At 39.4% G+C, this 17,877-nt stretch overlaps 2 protein-coding genes across 7 annotated transcripts in view; one reads left to right on the plus strand and one right to left on the minus strand.

Annotated features, from left to right (window-relative positions):
• The window catches only part of REEP3 (receptor accessory protein 3), a 75,339-nt gene extending 58,613 nt beyond the window's left edge, over positions 1-16,726 (minus strand). Inside the window, exon 1 of the mRNA XM_081157782.1 lies at positions 16,483-16,726. Within this exon, the coding sequence (XP_081013908.1) occupies positions 16,483-16,514 (32 nt within the window). The 5' untranslated portion in view covers positions 16,515-16,726. The remainder of the gene's footprint in view (positions 1-16,482) is intronic.
• JMJD1C (jumonji domain containing 1C) overlaps positions 16,029-17,877 on the plus strand; it is a gene marked incomplete at its 5' end in the record, with an annotated part of 199,030 nt that continues 197,181 nt past the window's right edge. For 2 of the 6 annotated variants that reach the window (XM_081157778.1, XM_081157779.1), the window contains one exon: positions 16,029-16,324. Of the gene's footprint in view, positions 16,325-16,767; positions 16,812-17,877 lie in introns of those variants that run through there. The other 4 variants (XM_081157770.1, XM_081157767.1, XM_081157781.1 and 1 more) reach the window with 4 other exon arrangements.

A 17,877-nucleotide genomic window follows, 5' to 3' on the forward strand; every position in this document is an offset into this window, starting at 1 on the left:
TATTAGATTCTCAGTCAAATTTTTAGAGTGACCTTACTTAAGTTAAGGTCCAGGAGTTGGTGCCTAGAGAATATTAACATATAAAACAAAACAAAGAAATTTCATAAGTCTGTTTTGCCTCATCTTTACATGAAAGGGCTGCAACTCTGAAATACTCTTTAGTGCCTTGCTGCAATGCAAATGGACTGTTTTAAGGAACAAAGACTTATAATGTATTTCTGCATAGGTATAAAGGACATTCACATAGAATATCTCATGTGTGCCTCTTAGCAACTTCTGTGAGTTAATGAAGAGCAGAACTGTCCTTATTTAAGGATGAAGTCAGGCCATTCAACTACTGAGAGGTAGTGACACCGCTTGCACTGACTCAAAAAGGTAATGGTGGGGTGTATTTTATGAAACTCTAGTCTGTATATCAGAAAAAATCACGCATAAAAACACTGCTTTTTTTTTTTTTTTTTACCTTATACACAAAAACTGAAATAAATGTTAATCCACAAATTTGTAACTTCAAAAAATTATTTCAAAGCTGGGGAAGAAAGTACTGAATACTGTTTTCATGCTGCTGACACAGGGCAGTGCCATTTTAACCAGGAAGAAGAAACATCATCTATCTTTTGTTGAGACATCTTTATTATGAGATCTTAAAGAACTTAAACTTCATGTACAATCCTACCAGCTTAACTATAGCCCTGGCTGGTGTGGCTCAGTTGGTTGAGAGCCGTCCTCTGTACCAAAAGGTCATGGGTTCCATTCCCGGTCAGGGCACATGCCCAGATTGTGGGCTCAATCCCCTGGTGGAAGACATGCAGGAGGCAGACAATCGATGGACGTTCTGCTCTCATATTGATGTTTCTCTCTCTCTGTCCCTGTCCCTTCCTCTCTAACAGTTCTCTGTATAAATATGTTAGAATAAAGACCATCAATTTCTATTATATACTGGTAGACAGTTTTACTTCTCTAGCTAATAAACACTGCTTGTGTGCAAATGCTACCACTTTGTGTTTGTTCTAATATAGAATATAAGGAAAACTTATTTTGCTTTGTACAATGTCTCACTTCCACCTGACTGTTTAAGAACAATGAATTCTACTTAGTAAGCAAACGCTACGGTTCTATAGCGAATCTAGAATCATCAGAAAAGAGGCAATCACAGGTCTCCCCCTCCTCCCCGGTTTACTAAAAGGATTTACAAAATTAAGGTCATAAGGTTACACATATGTGCTAGTATTTCAGTTTATTTTGTGCACACTGAGCCAAATCAGCCAGGGCTAGCTATAATTTTTTAACCAAGATGTATAACACATTCTAATATACAGTATTAATACTATGGAAACTTTTAAAGGAATGGAATGACTAATGAATTCAACTAAAAATAAACATAAACCCCATCATGACAAGTTTTACATACAATCTTTTCAAGGCAGCATAAATGTGTATTCTGCAAATGTGCTATTCGGCCAACCTGACCAATGTGATATTTTGTTGTTTGCTAGACTGTGTTCACATGCTAGCTGGGAATATGAAATGCATTTCCAAAATGAATTTCATGAACTACTACAGAGTATGTTGTAATAAAATCCAGACATTCCTTCCACTACATTCCTTTCCTGTAATATTTCTGTAATTCAATCTAAAAGGACCAACCAAGTTTCTGGAAAGACCACTTTATAGATCATTTGAGTTGCTTATTGCTAAGCTTCAGATATTTTCTAGGTAATCAAATGTCTTGTTTTAATATCATTAAATCACTGAAAACCAAACTAAGGATATTTTACAATTTTTGTTTCCTTGTTTTAAAATGGTTAACACTTATTTGGCAGCTCAATTCTGCAATATTTTTGTGACACTACTATTTCTCAAAAAAATAAAATAAAAAGATAACCACCAGATTTTCTATTGCCTAACCTCTAGTGTAATGGTTTCATTTCAAACCTGGTTGTGCCTTCTAATCACCTGGGGAGCTTTTAAAAATAAGGATGTCCAGGCCCCATCTCAGATCAATTAAGTCAGAATCTTTGGGAATGGGGTCTGAGAAAGGTGTTGTAAAAGCTTTTAAATATAGTATAGTGCTGTGTGAGCTCTTACTCTAAATGAGACTCTAAAGCATTTCTACGAAAATACTCTTAATCTGTGATGTGTTCAACTATAGCGAACATAACAGTATTAAGATTTTTAAGGGGTGCAAGTTACCACTTTATCAACCATATTTTTCAAATTAAACAGTAAAGCTATATAGAACTGCTTCTCTGGTTCAAAGGTGCAGTTGTAAAGTACCCCGACATATAAAATTCCCTTCTAATGGGTGAATAAGATTAGGAAAAAGAGTTAGGAATTAGGTTAGCAAAACATAAGACCGGCAAACAGAACAATAAAACAAGAATCTGGCTAGGAGTAAAGGACATAAACGGTCACTGATTTCAGAGCCCATCTGTAAGCTACCATGCTTTTGTTTTTCTCAAACTAGAAATCTCTACCGACAGAACTGGAAATCTACTGGCTAATGTCTCAAAACCATGTTCCTGAGGTGCTGTGAGGCTTTGAATGTCTGTCTCTACTGACCAAGTAAGTACAGCACATGGAATGACAAGGGAGCAGGGGACAGCCTAACAGGCCAAATAAATCCTGGCCATCAGTGGGTGACAGATGTCTTAGCCAGATCACCCCACAGCACTGCTGACCACATGGGAAACACAAAACTAATATTTTCCATTTTCCTCCTCTTGTATAAATGATGCTCTGCATGCATAAGAAATCAGAGCTACATATTAGCATAAATGCTACTAGACATTCTCTCCCACTGTAGGCTCAAACCCATCCCAGATTCTAGGACTAATGTCACCTCCTTTGCAACAGTGGGGAATTGCTTTGAAACACATAACCTAAAAGTTAAATTATTCTTATGTAGGCGTTAGGGAATTTCAAGCAATGTAACATTTTTGACCAGCCAAACTATCAAAATGGGCAAGCAACATCACTTAAGAATACAAAGCAGACGTTAAGAATGTTATTCTGCATTTCAACATCAACATCATCTTAGGTCTGTCTTAATATGGAAGCAGCCATAGTGAAGGCACATTCATTTATACAGTTTTTTAAGACACTATGTTACTTTTCATAGCAATATCCCACGTATCAAAAGGACAGACAAGAAAACTACTGTCATCTGGAAATAAGTCGGGGTGGGGGAAAAGAGAGAAAGTTTTCAAGTGGCCATCTATGTAGCTACTTCTAAAACCTCAAAAATACTTTCGGTAAATAAGAAACTGGACATTCTTCATTGGACTCATACCAGCTTTGAGGAAAACAAGGGAGTAGAAACAAGCCTGCCTGGTGATTTCACACAGGTTCTGGCCTTCTGTTCACATACTCTCCATGACAGGTGCAGCCCCTTCCCTCCCTCCATCTGGGGCTTGGCTAAGCACTAAAACTGGCCTCTACAACCGCAAGAAGCATATGGTCGGGGCAGGGGCAGCACCTCCTTGCTGCTGCTATCTGCTCCCTGTTGTTTTAGCTTGTCCCTTTAGTTACTGTGGATATCTCGTCCTAACTTGCTGCACTGCAAGGGTTCAGCATTCAAAAAAACGTAACATATAAATATGACACATACTTCTAAATTATGAAGCACAAAGAAGTGACTCAGTCATCCAGCTTCAAAGTAGAATACCACCAATACCATTATTCCAGAGCCCTTTCCTCTGCCAGGGTACTCCCTCAGAGCTAAACCCCATCCTAAAATTTGTGTTTATCATTCTCTTTTCTTTTTTGAAAAAACTTATTTTCCATATATGTATATACCTCTAAATTACATATGACTTAGTTTTACCTAAGCTGGGGCCTTTAAAATGGTATCATACTAAATGCAACCATATTTTGTTTTTTGTTTTGTTTTTTAAAAACACTACGAATTTCCTATCATTCATCCATGTTGATGCTTGCAAGGGGTATCTCATTAAGTATTTCTCTTTTACACAAACATACCAACCTTTATTTACCCATTCTCTTCTCCACATAAATTAGTATTCTCGGTAGATTTTTGATCTAAGAACTTTCCTATAAATATCCTTGCAAATGTCTTCTGGTGTATGTGCCTAATTCTACCTCATTGTGAAACTGCTGGGTTATTGGGTATGTGAATGGTGAACAACTATAGGTTGGGGCTGAAATGTTTTCTAAAGCAGCTGAAGGATCTTACTCTCCTACAGGCATTAAAAAAAAAAAAAAAAAAAGATCCTGTTGCTCTACCCATCCTTGTCAACAGTTGGTATTTTCAGGCTTTTTAACTTTTGCAGTCTAGAAGGTGTGAAACAGAACTTCCACGCAGTCTTAATTTACATTTTCCTGAAAACTAATGAGTTTTTGTATCTTTTTATATGTCATTTCCATTGATTTCTTCTAGGAGATGCCTGGTTCATTTGTCCATTTTTCTTTAGGCTGCCTATTTTTAAAAACTGAGTTTAAGCAATTCTTTTTATCTTAGGACTATCATACTTTGTTAGTTATGTATGTTTCATAACTATCTGCATTTTTTTTACCTCACTGGGCCACAGTTCCAGTGCCGGCTTCCTCCTTCTCTATTTCTCTATGGAATAGAGAAAAATAGCAATATGAGTCTCTAAGTTTTTAAAATTTTACAGCCTGAAAGTGATATTTAAAATAAGTAGGTATTTTCATATAGATTGGCAAAAATAAAATTGTCGGGGATGGTGAATGTAGTAGAAATGAATATTTAACGACCACTGTTGAGAATGTAGAGTGAATCTTGACAGGGTGGTGATACCTGACTGTATATGTTTGACAGAACTCATTAAAATTACTGTATGTAAATTCTATCTCAATACAGCTGATTTAAAATGTAAAAAATAAGTATTAATGAAAACACAGGGTTATAACATACTGGTTGAGGTCTGGTTCTAGAGCTAGACTGACACTCGGCTCTGCCATCGAGTAAGGAGCTATGTGACCACCTTGGCAGGGCAAGTTATTTCACCCGTCTAAGCCTTGCGTTTCTCAATGGCAAGGTGGGGATAACAGCAGAACCTGTATTACTATTAGGGCTGCTGTAAGACATAAACAAATCAGTTTAAAAGTGCTTAGAATAATGCTTGATACTGAATGAGCACCCGATACGTGACAGGCTACATTTACCAATCATTTCCTCTATGATTTACTGTAGGGTTTGAAGAATTCTTCCCTACCAAATCCTAATCCTAATGATATTCTCCTGTATTTTCTCCTAAGTTTAAATGTTTTGCTTTTCACATTTAGGCAGGTCATCTGTTTACCATTTATTTTTGAGTTTTCTCTGAAGTAAGGATATAATTTCATTCTTTTTTTCCTAAGAGATGATCAAGTTTTCACAACACTATTAAATTATCCCTCTTTTCCACTGGTTTTGAATTCTACTGCTGTCATATCAGATTTCTATACATACCTAGATTAGTTTCTGGATTCCTGATTGCATCTAGCAAGTCTACTGTCAAGCAATGTGCTAACACTACGTTGTCTTAATTACTACTACATTATAATAAATCTTGATATGTAACAAGGCAAATCTTCCCTCCTTGTTCTTTGCCACTATCTTATTGACTCCTGAGCTTTTGCTCTTTCATATGAATTACAGATAATTAGTCTATCAGGTTCCTTGAAATCAAAAGCAACAAGAATTTTTGTTGGAATTCCACTGAATGGATCTATTTGAGAAAAATTGATACCTAAACTAATATTAATCCATTAATATAAGCTATGCATTTATTAAGATCTTTTTATCTTTCAATAATGATTTACATCTTTCTTTATACTGCAGTTTTTATTTCCAGTGTTACATTCTGTCTCAACAGACAAATGTAATGTTTACATTTATAGTCATTACTGATATATGTGAACCCATTTTTACCACTTTTTGTCCATATATCTCCCACCTACTGCCCCCTTTATTTTGGTCTCTTATAAACCTTTATAGCTTCCTTTTTTCTCTATTGGTTTGAAAACTATGGATTATATTTATAACGTTTTAAATTATTATGTCTCTGTACATGACAGACCATACCATTTTCTCCTCATCTTTATTGAAAGCAAAGGGCAAAAGAGTAAAACTAGACAAAAAAATGAAGAAAGTATAAAAGAGAGGACAAGAGACAGTGACGACATACTTTGAAGTAGGGAAGCAGGAATGAATCCTTCAAAGGGAGAAAATGAATGTTTTCCTTCCTAATACAGTTTCTCCTATCACATACCTAACGCGCATCTGGGCAGTGTTATTTTTAGGATACAGGTTATATCATTTTCAGCATTTCCCTTACATTTCTCAGTCATTTAAGGTAATCAGGGTGTCTTTTAACCATACCTAGAACTCTTAAAATAGTTTATTACCTTTGTTTTACTGATCTTAGCGAGATGGTTGGCGTCCCCAATAGAAAACAAGAGCACAGGCACAAAGCAGTGAAGAAGCAATCATGGTGCCTGCCCAGGCATGGCTCAGCGGGTGAGAGTCGACCTAGGATCCAGGAGATTGTGGTTCGATTCCCTGTCAGGACACATGCCCGGGTTGCGGGCTCGATCCCCAGTCAGGGGTGTGCAGGAGGCAGCCGATCAAGGACCCTCTCTCATCATTGATGTTTCTCTCTCTCTCTCTCCCTTCCTCTCTCTGGAATCAATAAAGATATATTTAAAAAAAAAAGCAAGCAGCAATCATGGCAATAATGATACCTACTAGGCAACTATCACCAAGTTTGTTTTCTTCTAGTCCCTTATCTGCACTTCCTTTAAGTCAACACTCAAGAATGTTTACTGCTCATTCTTCCCATGGGCCTCAAATGTTAAACAAGGAGAAGCCAGTTTGTCCACTTTAGTTTTGGTGAAAGTGCTTTCCAGCGTTTGAGAGCCCTAAACTTTAGTGATTAAAATTTAATGATGAAAGAGTGTCACATTAGCAGAATTTTTAGCATATAATTTATTCAGTGCTGTACATATTCATGCTATCTTTTATAAAATGCCAAATAATGTCATTTATTATTTCTGATAGTTACATAATACAAGGTTAATGTATTCACTTATTTAAATATGTTCTATTAAATACAAAATACTACCCAGTAATTTATCTATGATTCTCCATAGGAAGCATACAAGCAATAATCGTCAAGATCTTCAACGAGGGTTCTACTCTCCCTTTCATGCCTCCGTGATGGAGAACACACTGCTCTCATGAGGTTGTCAGTCTCACTATTGAACAACTCTAGGTGTGAGAAAGTTTTCCCGTATTTACTGAATAAAACACGTCTTTAATACTAACCTATTGCTCTAGCCTTGCATTTCACAAGAGAAAAATCAGTAACCCCCTCCCCACATAACAATTCAGATTATATTAAGACAGCTATTTTGTTAGACTTTTTTCTCATTTTCTAATTCAGTCCCTAAAACTATTCCTTGGACTACTGGTTTTCCTCAGGATATGTAAAAGATTGTTATGGGTTGAACTGCGTCCACTCGAAAAAGATATGTTGGGGAGTAGGGGAGATATGTTAAAACTCTAACCCTCACCACCTCAGAATGTAATCTTATTTGGAGACAGGGTCTTTACATGGGTAATCCAGTTAAAATGAGATAATTGAGGTGGGTGCTAATCCAGTATAATTTGTGTTCTTATAAAAATGGGAAATTTGGACAGACATACATGTGGAAGATGAAGGCAGAGATCAGGGTGATGTATCCAAAAGCCAAGGAATGCAAAACGGGCCAGCAAACCACCAGAAGCCAGCAGAGACTGAACACATTCTTCCTCACACCCCTCAAAAGGAACCAACCCTGTGGAGGAACCGTGAGACAATACATTTCTGTTGCTTAAACCACCTAGTTTGTAGTACTTTGTTATACCAGCAAACTAATACACTTCTCAGAAAAGTGACATGATAAAAGGTTAAGGAAATTTTCCACAGCAGAATGCTTGGTTTTATTTATGGATGAGAATAATTCTTTTCTAAAATAGACATATCTTTACTTGAAAATATTAATACTCTCAGCAATATATTTGAATATATCCTGAAATTATGTTTTGAATTGTTGGCCAGTACAAACCTATTATGTTTAAATAGTTCCTATGAGTTTCGCTTTCATGATTTCCTTGGTAGCTCTGCTTTTGCAGAGTTGATGACACTGTTAATAGTAAGGAAAGTAATATATTGGTAACTTTTGCCTATGTGTTCAAATTCGAATATTGTAACAATTTCTAGGACCAGGAAATTATAACTTGTAAACCACATTTCATTTATAAATTTAGAAAATAAGGAATATAGGTGCTGATGTGCAGAATGTGTGATTATAAAAATTATTTTCAAAGTGTATGGTATCAGTAATTTTCATCAATTTTGGGAAATTCTCTGTAATACTGAAATAGAAATTAATTTTGAGATAGTAAAAAAATTATGACAGATTGATCAGAAACAGTATTTATACAGAAAATTCTTTTTTTAAAAAATATATCTTTATTGATTTCAGAGAGAGGAGAGGAGAGGGAGAAAGAGAGACAGAAACATCAATGATGAGAGAGTCATTGATTGGCTGCAGCCCGCAACCCGGGCATGTGCCCTGACTGGTACTCGAACCCTCATCGCCTGGATCCTAGGTCGACGCTTAACCACTGAGCCACGCCCGGCCGGGCCTATACAGAAAATTCTTAAGTGGGAGGTATTCTGAGATACTTATGAAATTCCAAATATCATTACAGCCTATAATTTCGCTCACGAAGTATACAGAAGCAGCAAATAGTAAACAACTAAGCCATTTTCAGATGGGGATACTGAGCAGAGTGTATTTTGTAGGTGATCTCTGCAACAGAGCTTTCTGCAATGATGGAAATGTTCTATTTCTGTGCTGACCAATAAGGGAACCACTAAGCTTGAGTGGCTACTGACCACTTGAAACGTGGCTAGTGTGACGGAGGAAGGTAATTTTAAATTTATTTAATTTACAGGTAAATAGCCACATGTTGTTACCATATTGAGCAGCACAGATTCAGGCTCATTCCCTCCCATATATATTTTTAGTTTCTTTTAAGCAGCACAGTGGTTCTCAACCAGTGGCAATTCTACACACTAGGTGACATATGGCAATATCTGGAGACATTTTCAGCTGTCGTAACTTGGGAGTGCTGCTGGCATCTTTCAAGTAGAGGGATGCTGCTAAACATCCTACAATGAACAGGACAGCCACCTTCCCCGAGAGAGAATTATCCAGTCCAAAATATCAACAGTGCTACATTAAGAAACCCTGACATACTTAAAGGATCTTCAAATGAAATTAAAAATACTTTGAATACCATCAAGAATGGCTGTATAACATTAGCCAGTCTGCTCTTTACTTAATCTTTAGCCACTGTTCAGTAATTCCATTCCAACTGCTACTGTGTTCTCTGTCCACAGTATCTCGGTGAGTATGACATCTGTCCTAATTTTCAGTCATATTGGCCTCTGTAAAGTTAACATGACTGCAGTTGGTAAACTGACTTCAGTAATAGGTATACTTAAACCCTTAACAGTTTTGTAAACATAAAGACATTTATAACAAAATAATTTATACCTTTAATTTTTCATTTAACCTCAGAAAATGTATGAAAGGGGAAGTTTAACGCAAATGCATAATCAATGACCTAATAGCTCTGGCTGAGTACCTCAGCTGGTTAGAGCGTCGTCCCCATATACCAAGGTTGCAGGTTTGATCCGGATCAGGGCTCATACAAGAATCAGCCAATGAATGTATAAATAAGTGGAACAACAAATTGATGTTTCTCTCTCTCCCCATCCCTTCCCCTCTCTTTAAAATCAATTTAAAAAAAAAAAAAGCTCATGTTCTGCTAACAGACTCAGCTGTAATCTTTTTCCATGTGACAATCAAAATAGTCATATCATATTTATTTTAAGATACTGAAATTACCCATTTATGCCATCATTATTGTAATATACCATTTACTTGAATACTTAAGTCTATACTGAAAGTAGGCAATATAAATATCTCCATCCTAAAAGAGTTCAAAAATTCAGTAGAAAAAGAAATAATTAATGTAGCACCAGTAACAAAAAGTGAACAAAAGCAATTTGTTTCTGAAAAGAAGGCTAATAAAAGAATCCTGTTGGAAGTTCTGGCCTATGCAATGAAAACAAGACACAATAGTTTAGGATTTGTCTTCTGTTTTAACGAAGACAGAAAAGATGACCTCTTATAGCGCATTCACAACAAATTGTATTTTTAAGATTTTAGCTTTTTCAATTTCCTTGAAAACATCGTATCTCTTATCTACCTTATTTCGAACAGCAATTTCAGTAAGTACACTATTTTTAGATACAACTCATGAATATTTAAGCTATTACCATAATGAATTGCATCAAAACTGGTAAATAAAGACAAAATCTACCTTAACCCAACTGAAAAATATTTTAGCCGTCATTGAGATTTTACAACCATTTAAAAATACTGAAAGCACATATAAAGGAAGAAATATATCATTTATAAATTGTGACTGCCCTTAAGTTTCCACAAGGATTTAAAAATTACTCAAGGTGTTTTTAATTCTATCATAATCTTAACACACAAAGGGTAGAAGCAGGACTCTATTATAATAAGACATTTAAGAGATGATGTTGGCTTGGACAAACAACATAAATAAAGGTGGTGAGAAGTGGGTGGATCCCAGGTATATTTTGAAGGTGGAGTAAACAAGATTTGCTGTAGGACTCAACGTAGGGAATGAGAGAAAAAGAGGAATCAAGGATAATCCCAAGATTTTTGGCCTGAGCTATTGGAAGGAAGCAGTTGTAATTAACTGAGCTGAGGGGGAAGGAAATTCAGGAGCTCAGTTTTGGGTATCTTAAGTTCAAGATGACTGTCAAATGTTTCCAAGTAGAGTTAAGCAGGCAACTGAAAATATATGTGATCATTCATGAGTTCAGCAGAGAGGTCTGGATTGGAGATGTAAATTTAACAAGAGTCCTCATAGAAACGTAGATAGAAAAGAGACAAGATCTGAGAACTGAGCCCTGGACACACCAACTTTAAAAAGTTAGGGCATGCGGGGGTGGGGGTGGAGTGTGGCAAGGGAGGCTGAGAAAGGAGTGCGCAGTGAGCTCTGGAGAAGGAGGGGAAAAAGCAAGGGCAAGTGCTTTAAGGAGAGGGAGCAACCGTATCAGAAGCTGCCAAGTCAGGTGAAGACCAAACAATCTGGCCATGTGGAGGTCACGCTGACCTAGAGATGGACAGTTTCAATGAAGTGGCTGGTGGCAAAGCCTAAATGGTTTGAGAGTGACGTAAAAAAGAGGACACGGAGAAAGTGTTTATAGATTGGTCTTTTATGGAGGTTTTTAAAAAATTTTAAATTTAATTAATTATTTTTTTATTGTTCAAAGTATTACAGATGTCCCTTTTTCTCCCCAATGACCTCTTCCACCTGAACCCACCCCTCCCCAGTCCCTCTCCACACCATTGCCCATGTCCTTGGGTTGTGCATATATGCAAGTAAATTCTTTGGTTACTCCCTCCCCCTCTATCCCTCTGACATTCATCAGTCTGATCCATGCTTCCACGTCACTGAATCATTTCTGTTCATCAGTTTATTAAGTTCTTTAGATTCCACATACAAGTGAAATCATGTGATGTTTGTCTTTCTCTGCCTGGCTTATTTCACTTAGCATAATATTCTCCAGGTCCTTCCATATTGCCCCAAACGGTACGAGATCCTTCTTTACAGCTGTGTAGTATTCCACGGTGCAAATGTCCCACAGCTTTTTTATCCACTCATGGGCACTTAGGCTGTTTCCAGATCTTAGCTATTGTAAATTGCACTGCTATGAACATAGGGGTGCACATAGTCTTTCCGATTAGTGTTTCAGGATTCATTTTGTGGGGTTTTTGCTTTAAAGAATGGGAGAGTAATGGGGTAATGAGATGAAAAGTATAACAGAATGAGTTTTGTTGTCATTTTAAGATGGAGAAATAACAGCACGTTTGAATGCTGACAGGAATGATCTGGCAGAGGAAAAACAGATGATGCTGGAAAGAAGGGAAAATTGCTGGAGTATGGTTTTTAAGGTATGTAATTTAGGCTCTAAAAGCACCCATTAAATATAATTGAAAAGGACCAACTAAAGAGAGAGGACTGAGGTTTTACTAGTACTGCCAGAGAGTAAAATTGTAAAACAAAAATAAAGATGTTTTACTAGTGTTAAAAGGGAAATACCTATATATGAAAAAGGAAGTCTCCAAATTCACCCAATTCTACATGAGAAAGTAGTACTTATCAAATATCTGGAGTCATTAATTATTTATATTTAGAAGTGAAAAATTACAAAGGAAAGAATGAACTGGCCTGCATTAAAATGATATTCCCTATACAACTAAAAAGAAAGTATCTGAAGTACAAATAGAATTGAGAAACATATTTGCATAGAATGTGACTTAAAGTTAATTTCTTTATTACAGAAGGTGCTCGTACAAGTAAATTACCAACTAATCAAGAGAGAAGTAGGCAAAGTAAATACAGACTATTTGCACCACAGGAGATATAATTAATAAATATTAGGACAAATATTAACCATGCTAACAACTCAAATGCAAAAGAAAACAATAAGACCTATTATACTTATTAGGAAAGTATAAAAAAAAATTAACTCCCTCAAATCTGGCTACATTGTGATAAAGACATTATACATTATTGGTAGCAGTGTAAAATATTAATATCCTTTGGAAAGCAATTTGGCAATTCATATTAACTACCATAAAAGTATTCATTGCCTTTGACTCAGATATACTCCTCTTGGGTATTTATCCTAAGGAAATATGTATAAAGAAAAAGTATACATAAATGATGTTCATTTTAGCATTATAATTACATTGAGGTATTACTTATAATGAAATATTAGAAATTATCTAAAAAGCAAAATTAAAAAATAGACGAATGGCTATGAAAATTATGAATACTGGCCTACCAAATAGAAGCTATAAGATTTCAGAGCAACACAGAAAATGCTTACAGTATAATAAAAAATAGTAGAAAATTTTTTTTACCCTACTCTAATTACACAAAGAGATTGAAAGACAAATGTAAATTGAAAATAGTTTAAACGTTCAGTATGTTGGAAATGTCGGGGAAATATATTCTTCCTTGTTGTGATAACAGGTACTAACACTTATTGAATATCTACCATGTGCATGATGCTGGACTATGGACATTATGTATGCAAATGAACTTAATTCTATGGGGTATGTTATATCCAATAAATGGTAGAGCTGATACTTTAATTCAGGCAATCTGTCTTTAGTCCTGATCTTAGGCACAAATTAAGAAAAGTTTAAAAAGTGGGATTTCCTTCAACCTGTAAGAATCATGTTTCAAAAGGTAAGGCATGGGCCTCAAGTATGAATGTAATAGTACTTGGTAATGTCAGATTAGTATAACCTTAATAATTGCCAACGAACCTTTGAATCTTGCCTGTAAAGTTAAAGTAAGTTAATTTTAATGAAAAATCCTCTCATACCATGAGAGAACACTAGAGCTGTGCAAAAGAGCTTGGAGAATCCCAGATCAGATCCTTCATCTCTACAGAGACGGAAACTGAAATCTATAATCAGTAAGAGGCTGACTCAAGGTCATGCAGATGGTTAATATAACCCATACTAGTTATAATTTTCAGGTTTCACAATGACAGTCCAATGATATTTCTTTCTATACCATCTTACTTTCCTTTTCCATTAAAAAAACCTACGTATTGTTTTAAATGCACAATAAATATGAGGTACCACATTTGGTATGCTTTAGTTAAACTAATTTAATCTTTACAACAGTTTTAAAAAGGTAAATAGTGTAACTTTCAAAGACAAGGACACTGAAACTCAGATGGGTTTAGTATGTTTTCCAGGACCACACAACTATTAACTGGTATCCAGGTCTGATTCCAAAGCCAGTGCTCTGCCCAGCAATGGTCTGCTGCAAGGTGTGGGTGAAAGTGCTCATCACACAGGGAACTCTGGTTACTGAGGTTCCTTGTGCATGCCACCAGAGAGGTTCATGCTGAGAGAAAGAACTGTCTGATTTTTCTTTAGACTCAGGACTAGGTGGCTGTTCCAGTGGGTTAGAAAGAATATAAATAAATTCTACCTCCTGGTGTAAAAAAAGTTTCCAAGTTTGTGCAGATCCTGGGATTGATCTGTGTCCTCATAATATAAGCAAGGGAACAGAAAACATTCAGTGCATAGACATAAAGAAACAGGAGCTAAGGGGCAAAATGCTTCCGTTAACAGACAAGTGTGCTTTCTAATATGCTAATGGTTCAATGGCTCATGAAATACTTTCCTGACACTTGATACATTTCCATGACTGTTCCTCCCTCACATTTTTGCTTTCTTTTGCCTCACACTTTAAATTCTGTAGCTTCTAGCATCACAGGATATAATCCTCCTCTCTCCAATTAGGGAGCTCTGTCATCAATGTTTCTCTCCATGTACTACCATCTCATACAACAAGGGAGAGAATCTTCCAAAGCAAAGCCATTGCTTCCTAATAAAATCTAGCAGTTCTTTCTGGAATTCCTTGAAATCAGGCCCCAGTGTATCTTTTCCAGCTTTCTCTTTCCCCAGTCCCTCAAGTCCTCTGTAACTGATCTGGGCTTTCCCTCCTCTGTGCTCTGGCTCACAGTGATGCCTTTATCTGGAATCCTTTTCTTTTTCATCTTTGGTTGTCTTGAATTTAGACAACCAAAGTCTGTCCTTTAAGGCCCATCTCAAATGTAATCTCCCTTGCTTTTTCTGATTCTCCAACCAGATATAACTCCTTCCTTGTCTAACCCATATAGCACAGGGTGTAACTCTTAGAAGACTTTACATTCTGATCTATATTGCAGGTATAGTGAACCTGAACTATCAGTTCCATTAAGATCAACTCTGTGTTACTAACCTTTGTGTTACAGGCAGAATCTAGAAAAGGCATTCATATTCATAGTCAATGATAAAAAACAAAAATATGATTTGAGTAATTCAAATGAGATAAATTGTGTTTCACTGTTTTTGTTTTAAATCAGTTAAAGAACTGGTCAACGGAACCCAGAGAGTTTAAAAAAAAAAGGTAGTTTCTTAATGGGGCACTTGATTTTCCAGTTGCAGACACAACACTTTGATAGACATCTACTAGGTCAAGGAAGGTACGTCTGTATTATGTAAATGACACCCAACCGGAGACCCCAAAAGGCTAAAAACAACCTGAGGACATCTGGTATCCTTTTATTTCTTGAGTCTTAGTTTTTGTACCGATGAACACAGGAAGCTCTGAAGCTTTAAAACTAGAAACTGTACTGAGGAACGGAGTGCATTAAGACAATGAAATGACAAAATTGCAATGCAATTGCAAATCAGGTTGAATACCGCTACTAATTCATTCCCAAAGAAAATGTAGCTTTATCCTTAGTTAGAAACAAAATTAAATATCTGGTAACGTGCCCCCTCCCCCCCCCATTCTAAAGCGAATCAGAGAAGCCAGCGCCTCACGAAAACATTTCATAAAGATACTGAGATATTACTCCTACAGAGATCATGAGTAGTGAACCCACGGGCCCCTGGCTGTGCCTACCTCACTGTTGTGTACTTTGTTACTTGTTTTTGAGGACGGGGGTAAGATGGAAAGGACGGGAGGAAATCAGTTTAGATGGCAGGCAAATACCTTCACAGAGTAAACACAACTCAAGCAATTTTAAAAAATGGATCAGTAGCACTTGTTGGTTAAGAGCACAATGAAACCAACCGATAATTTGAACAAAGACAACAGGCACCTGCAGCCTTTCAATCACTTAGCAGATATTTCCGCCAAATTCTGGAATCTGGGAGGGCGGGCGGGTGTCACCTTTCAACAATGAGCTCCCTTCTCGGCAAACTGTAAATCACGGGGCAACTGGGACCCTTCCCGGGGATGTGAGCTGGGAGCAGCCGGGTTTTTAGACAAATCTCTCCTCCTACCGCACGTGACCGACAGGCAATCGGCCGCGGAGAGAGAGAGAGAGAGACACCGCGACGCACCAGCCTCGGGATACAAAGACTCGGGGCCGCCGCCGCATCCCCTGGAGGACCGCGGGCCGGCCGCGCTCCAGCGTCTGCGGAGCTTGCGCAGGGCGCCGCCGCAGGCGCGCCGCGCCCGGGCCGCAGGGCGGTGCCGCGCAGCGCGGGGACAGGCAGCGAGGAGCGCGCGCCGTCCGCCGAGCGCTCGCTCACCCGGCGCCGCCGAGCCGCACGCAGTCCGGCCGCAGCCGCCGGGCCCTCGTCCGCCGCAGGGAGCCTCGCGTCGACGTGGACTAGGGTGAGGAGGCCGAGGGTTCCCCGGCCCCGGGCAGGCTCGAGGCTGGGCCAGCCCACCCTAGCCTAGGCCCGGGCCTTCCCTTCCCGTCCTGGCCCCTGGTCCTCCTACACCTCCCCTGGGCCTCGCGTGGGCTACGGGGCGCCGTGAGCGGCACTTACACCACGGCTCTGGAGATCATCCAGGACACCATCTTCCCGGAGGCTTGGACCCCACCTCCAGGGCGGGTGGGCGCCGAGCGGGGCGGACCAGGCCGCCAACGGCAAGCCGCGCGCTCGCCGGCTCCTCGCGCTTCCCGGGGCCGCGCTGGCGCCCTCGGGAGCCGGGCCGGGTGTGTGCGCGCGGCGGCCTGAGCTGCGAGGCGGTCGATCACTCGCCGGTCCCCGCCCGTCTCCGCCCGCCGGCCGAGCCGCCGCCGAGCCAGCCGGCCCCGCCCCTGCGCTCCGCTGATAGGCGGCGGCGGCGGCGGCGGCGCGTTGGCGGAGGCCAGGTCTGGGCGGCCGGGCCCCCGGGTCTGGGTGGGTGGGCGAGGGGCACCGTGGTGCCCGCCGAGTCGTCTCGCGGCCCGGACCCTGCTCTCTAACGCCCCTCTTCCTCCTCCTCAAGTCCCTGGGACGTCCACGCGGCGTGGAGCGGGGTAGTGGCGGGAGGCTGAGGAAGGGGACTCGAAGGTAGGGGCTGTCAGTGCGTGTGTGAGAAACAAAGTAGTAAGGAGCAGGAACTCCGTGTCACGGAATCGCCTGGACCAGGCCGTAGGCTCTGAAGAGGAAAGATTTAGAGATGTGTGTAACCACATCCGGTGTCCTCCCTGGTGACTGAGGCCCAGCGCCCTGGGCAACCTTAAAGCGCCGCATTTTAAGTGAAACGGGGAGGGTACTTGCCCAGGCCTCAGGGCGTTCCGGGACTCCAGCGGCCGAGCGTGGTGCAATGCGGGGAGGGGCAGGGGAGGAAGGCATCGGGTTTCAGGTTTGCAGCAGTGGGCGTAGTATTGATAACGCTCTCCTCGGCCTCTTAGGGCACCTTTCTATCACAGCATCTGCAAAGCCTGTTTTACAGACACAGGTTTGAGCCTGCCAGATATTCAAAGTCAAAGCTGGGCCTAGGATTCCTGACCTGTCCTGCTACTTCCAGATGTCTGTTTTTGGGGAGGTTGGATTACTGGGTACACTTTGCAGTTCTTGCAGATAGCATAATTCAGGAGGTAGAGTTTTAAAAATTGTTGGTGGCAGTACCAACTTGAGGAAATGATCTGAAAGTTTAGTCTTGTCTTTTTCTTTTTTCAGTTAAGACGACAGTGAAAGATAATTGTAATATTCAGATGGTACAAAGAATAATGATTGATATGTGGGCCTCAAGTCTTTAATTAAAGTCCAGGGAAATGTAATAGCTTATTTTGTGACCATACTGTAATTTATTCGTTTTGTTCCTCAGTTTCCCCATAGTAAAAAGAGGCTAATAATACTGTAGCCTACCTCTTGACTTTTAGGGGTGACATGAGGCAATGCTAAATAACATGTTTAGGAAGTTCTCAGACTTGCTTGGAAGAAAATCAAGGA

The sequence above is a fragment of the Miniopterus schreibersii genome (genome assembly GCF_964146895.1).
Source record: "Miniopterus schreibersii genome assembly, chromosome: 14".
NCBI classification, from domain to species: Eukaryota; Metazoa; Chordata; class Mammalia; order Chiroptera; family Miniopteridae; genus Miniopterus; species Miniopterus schreibersii.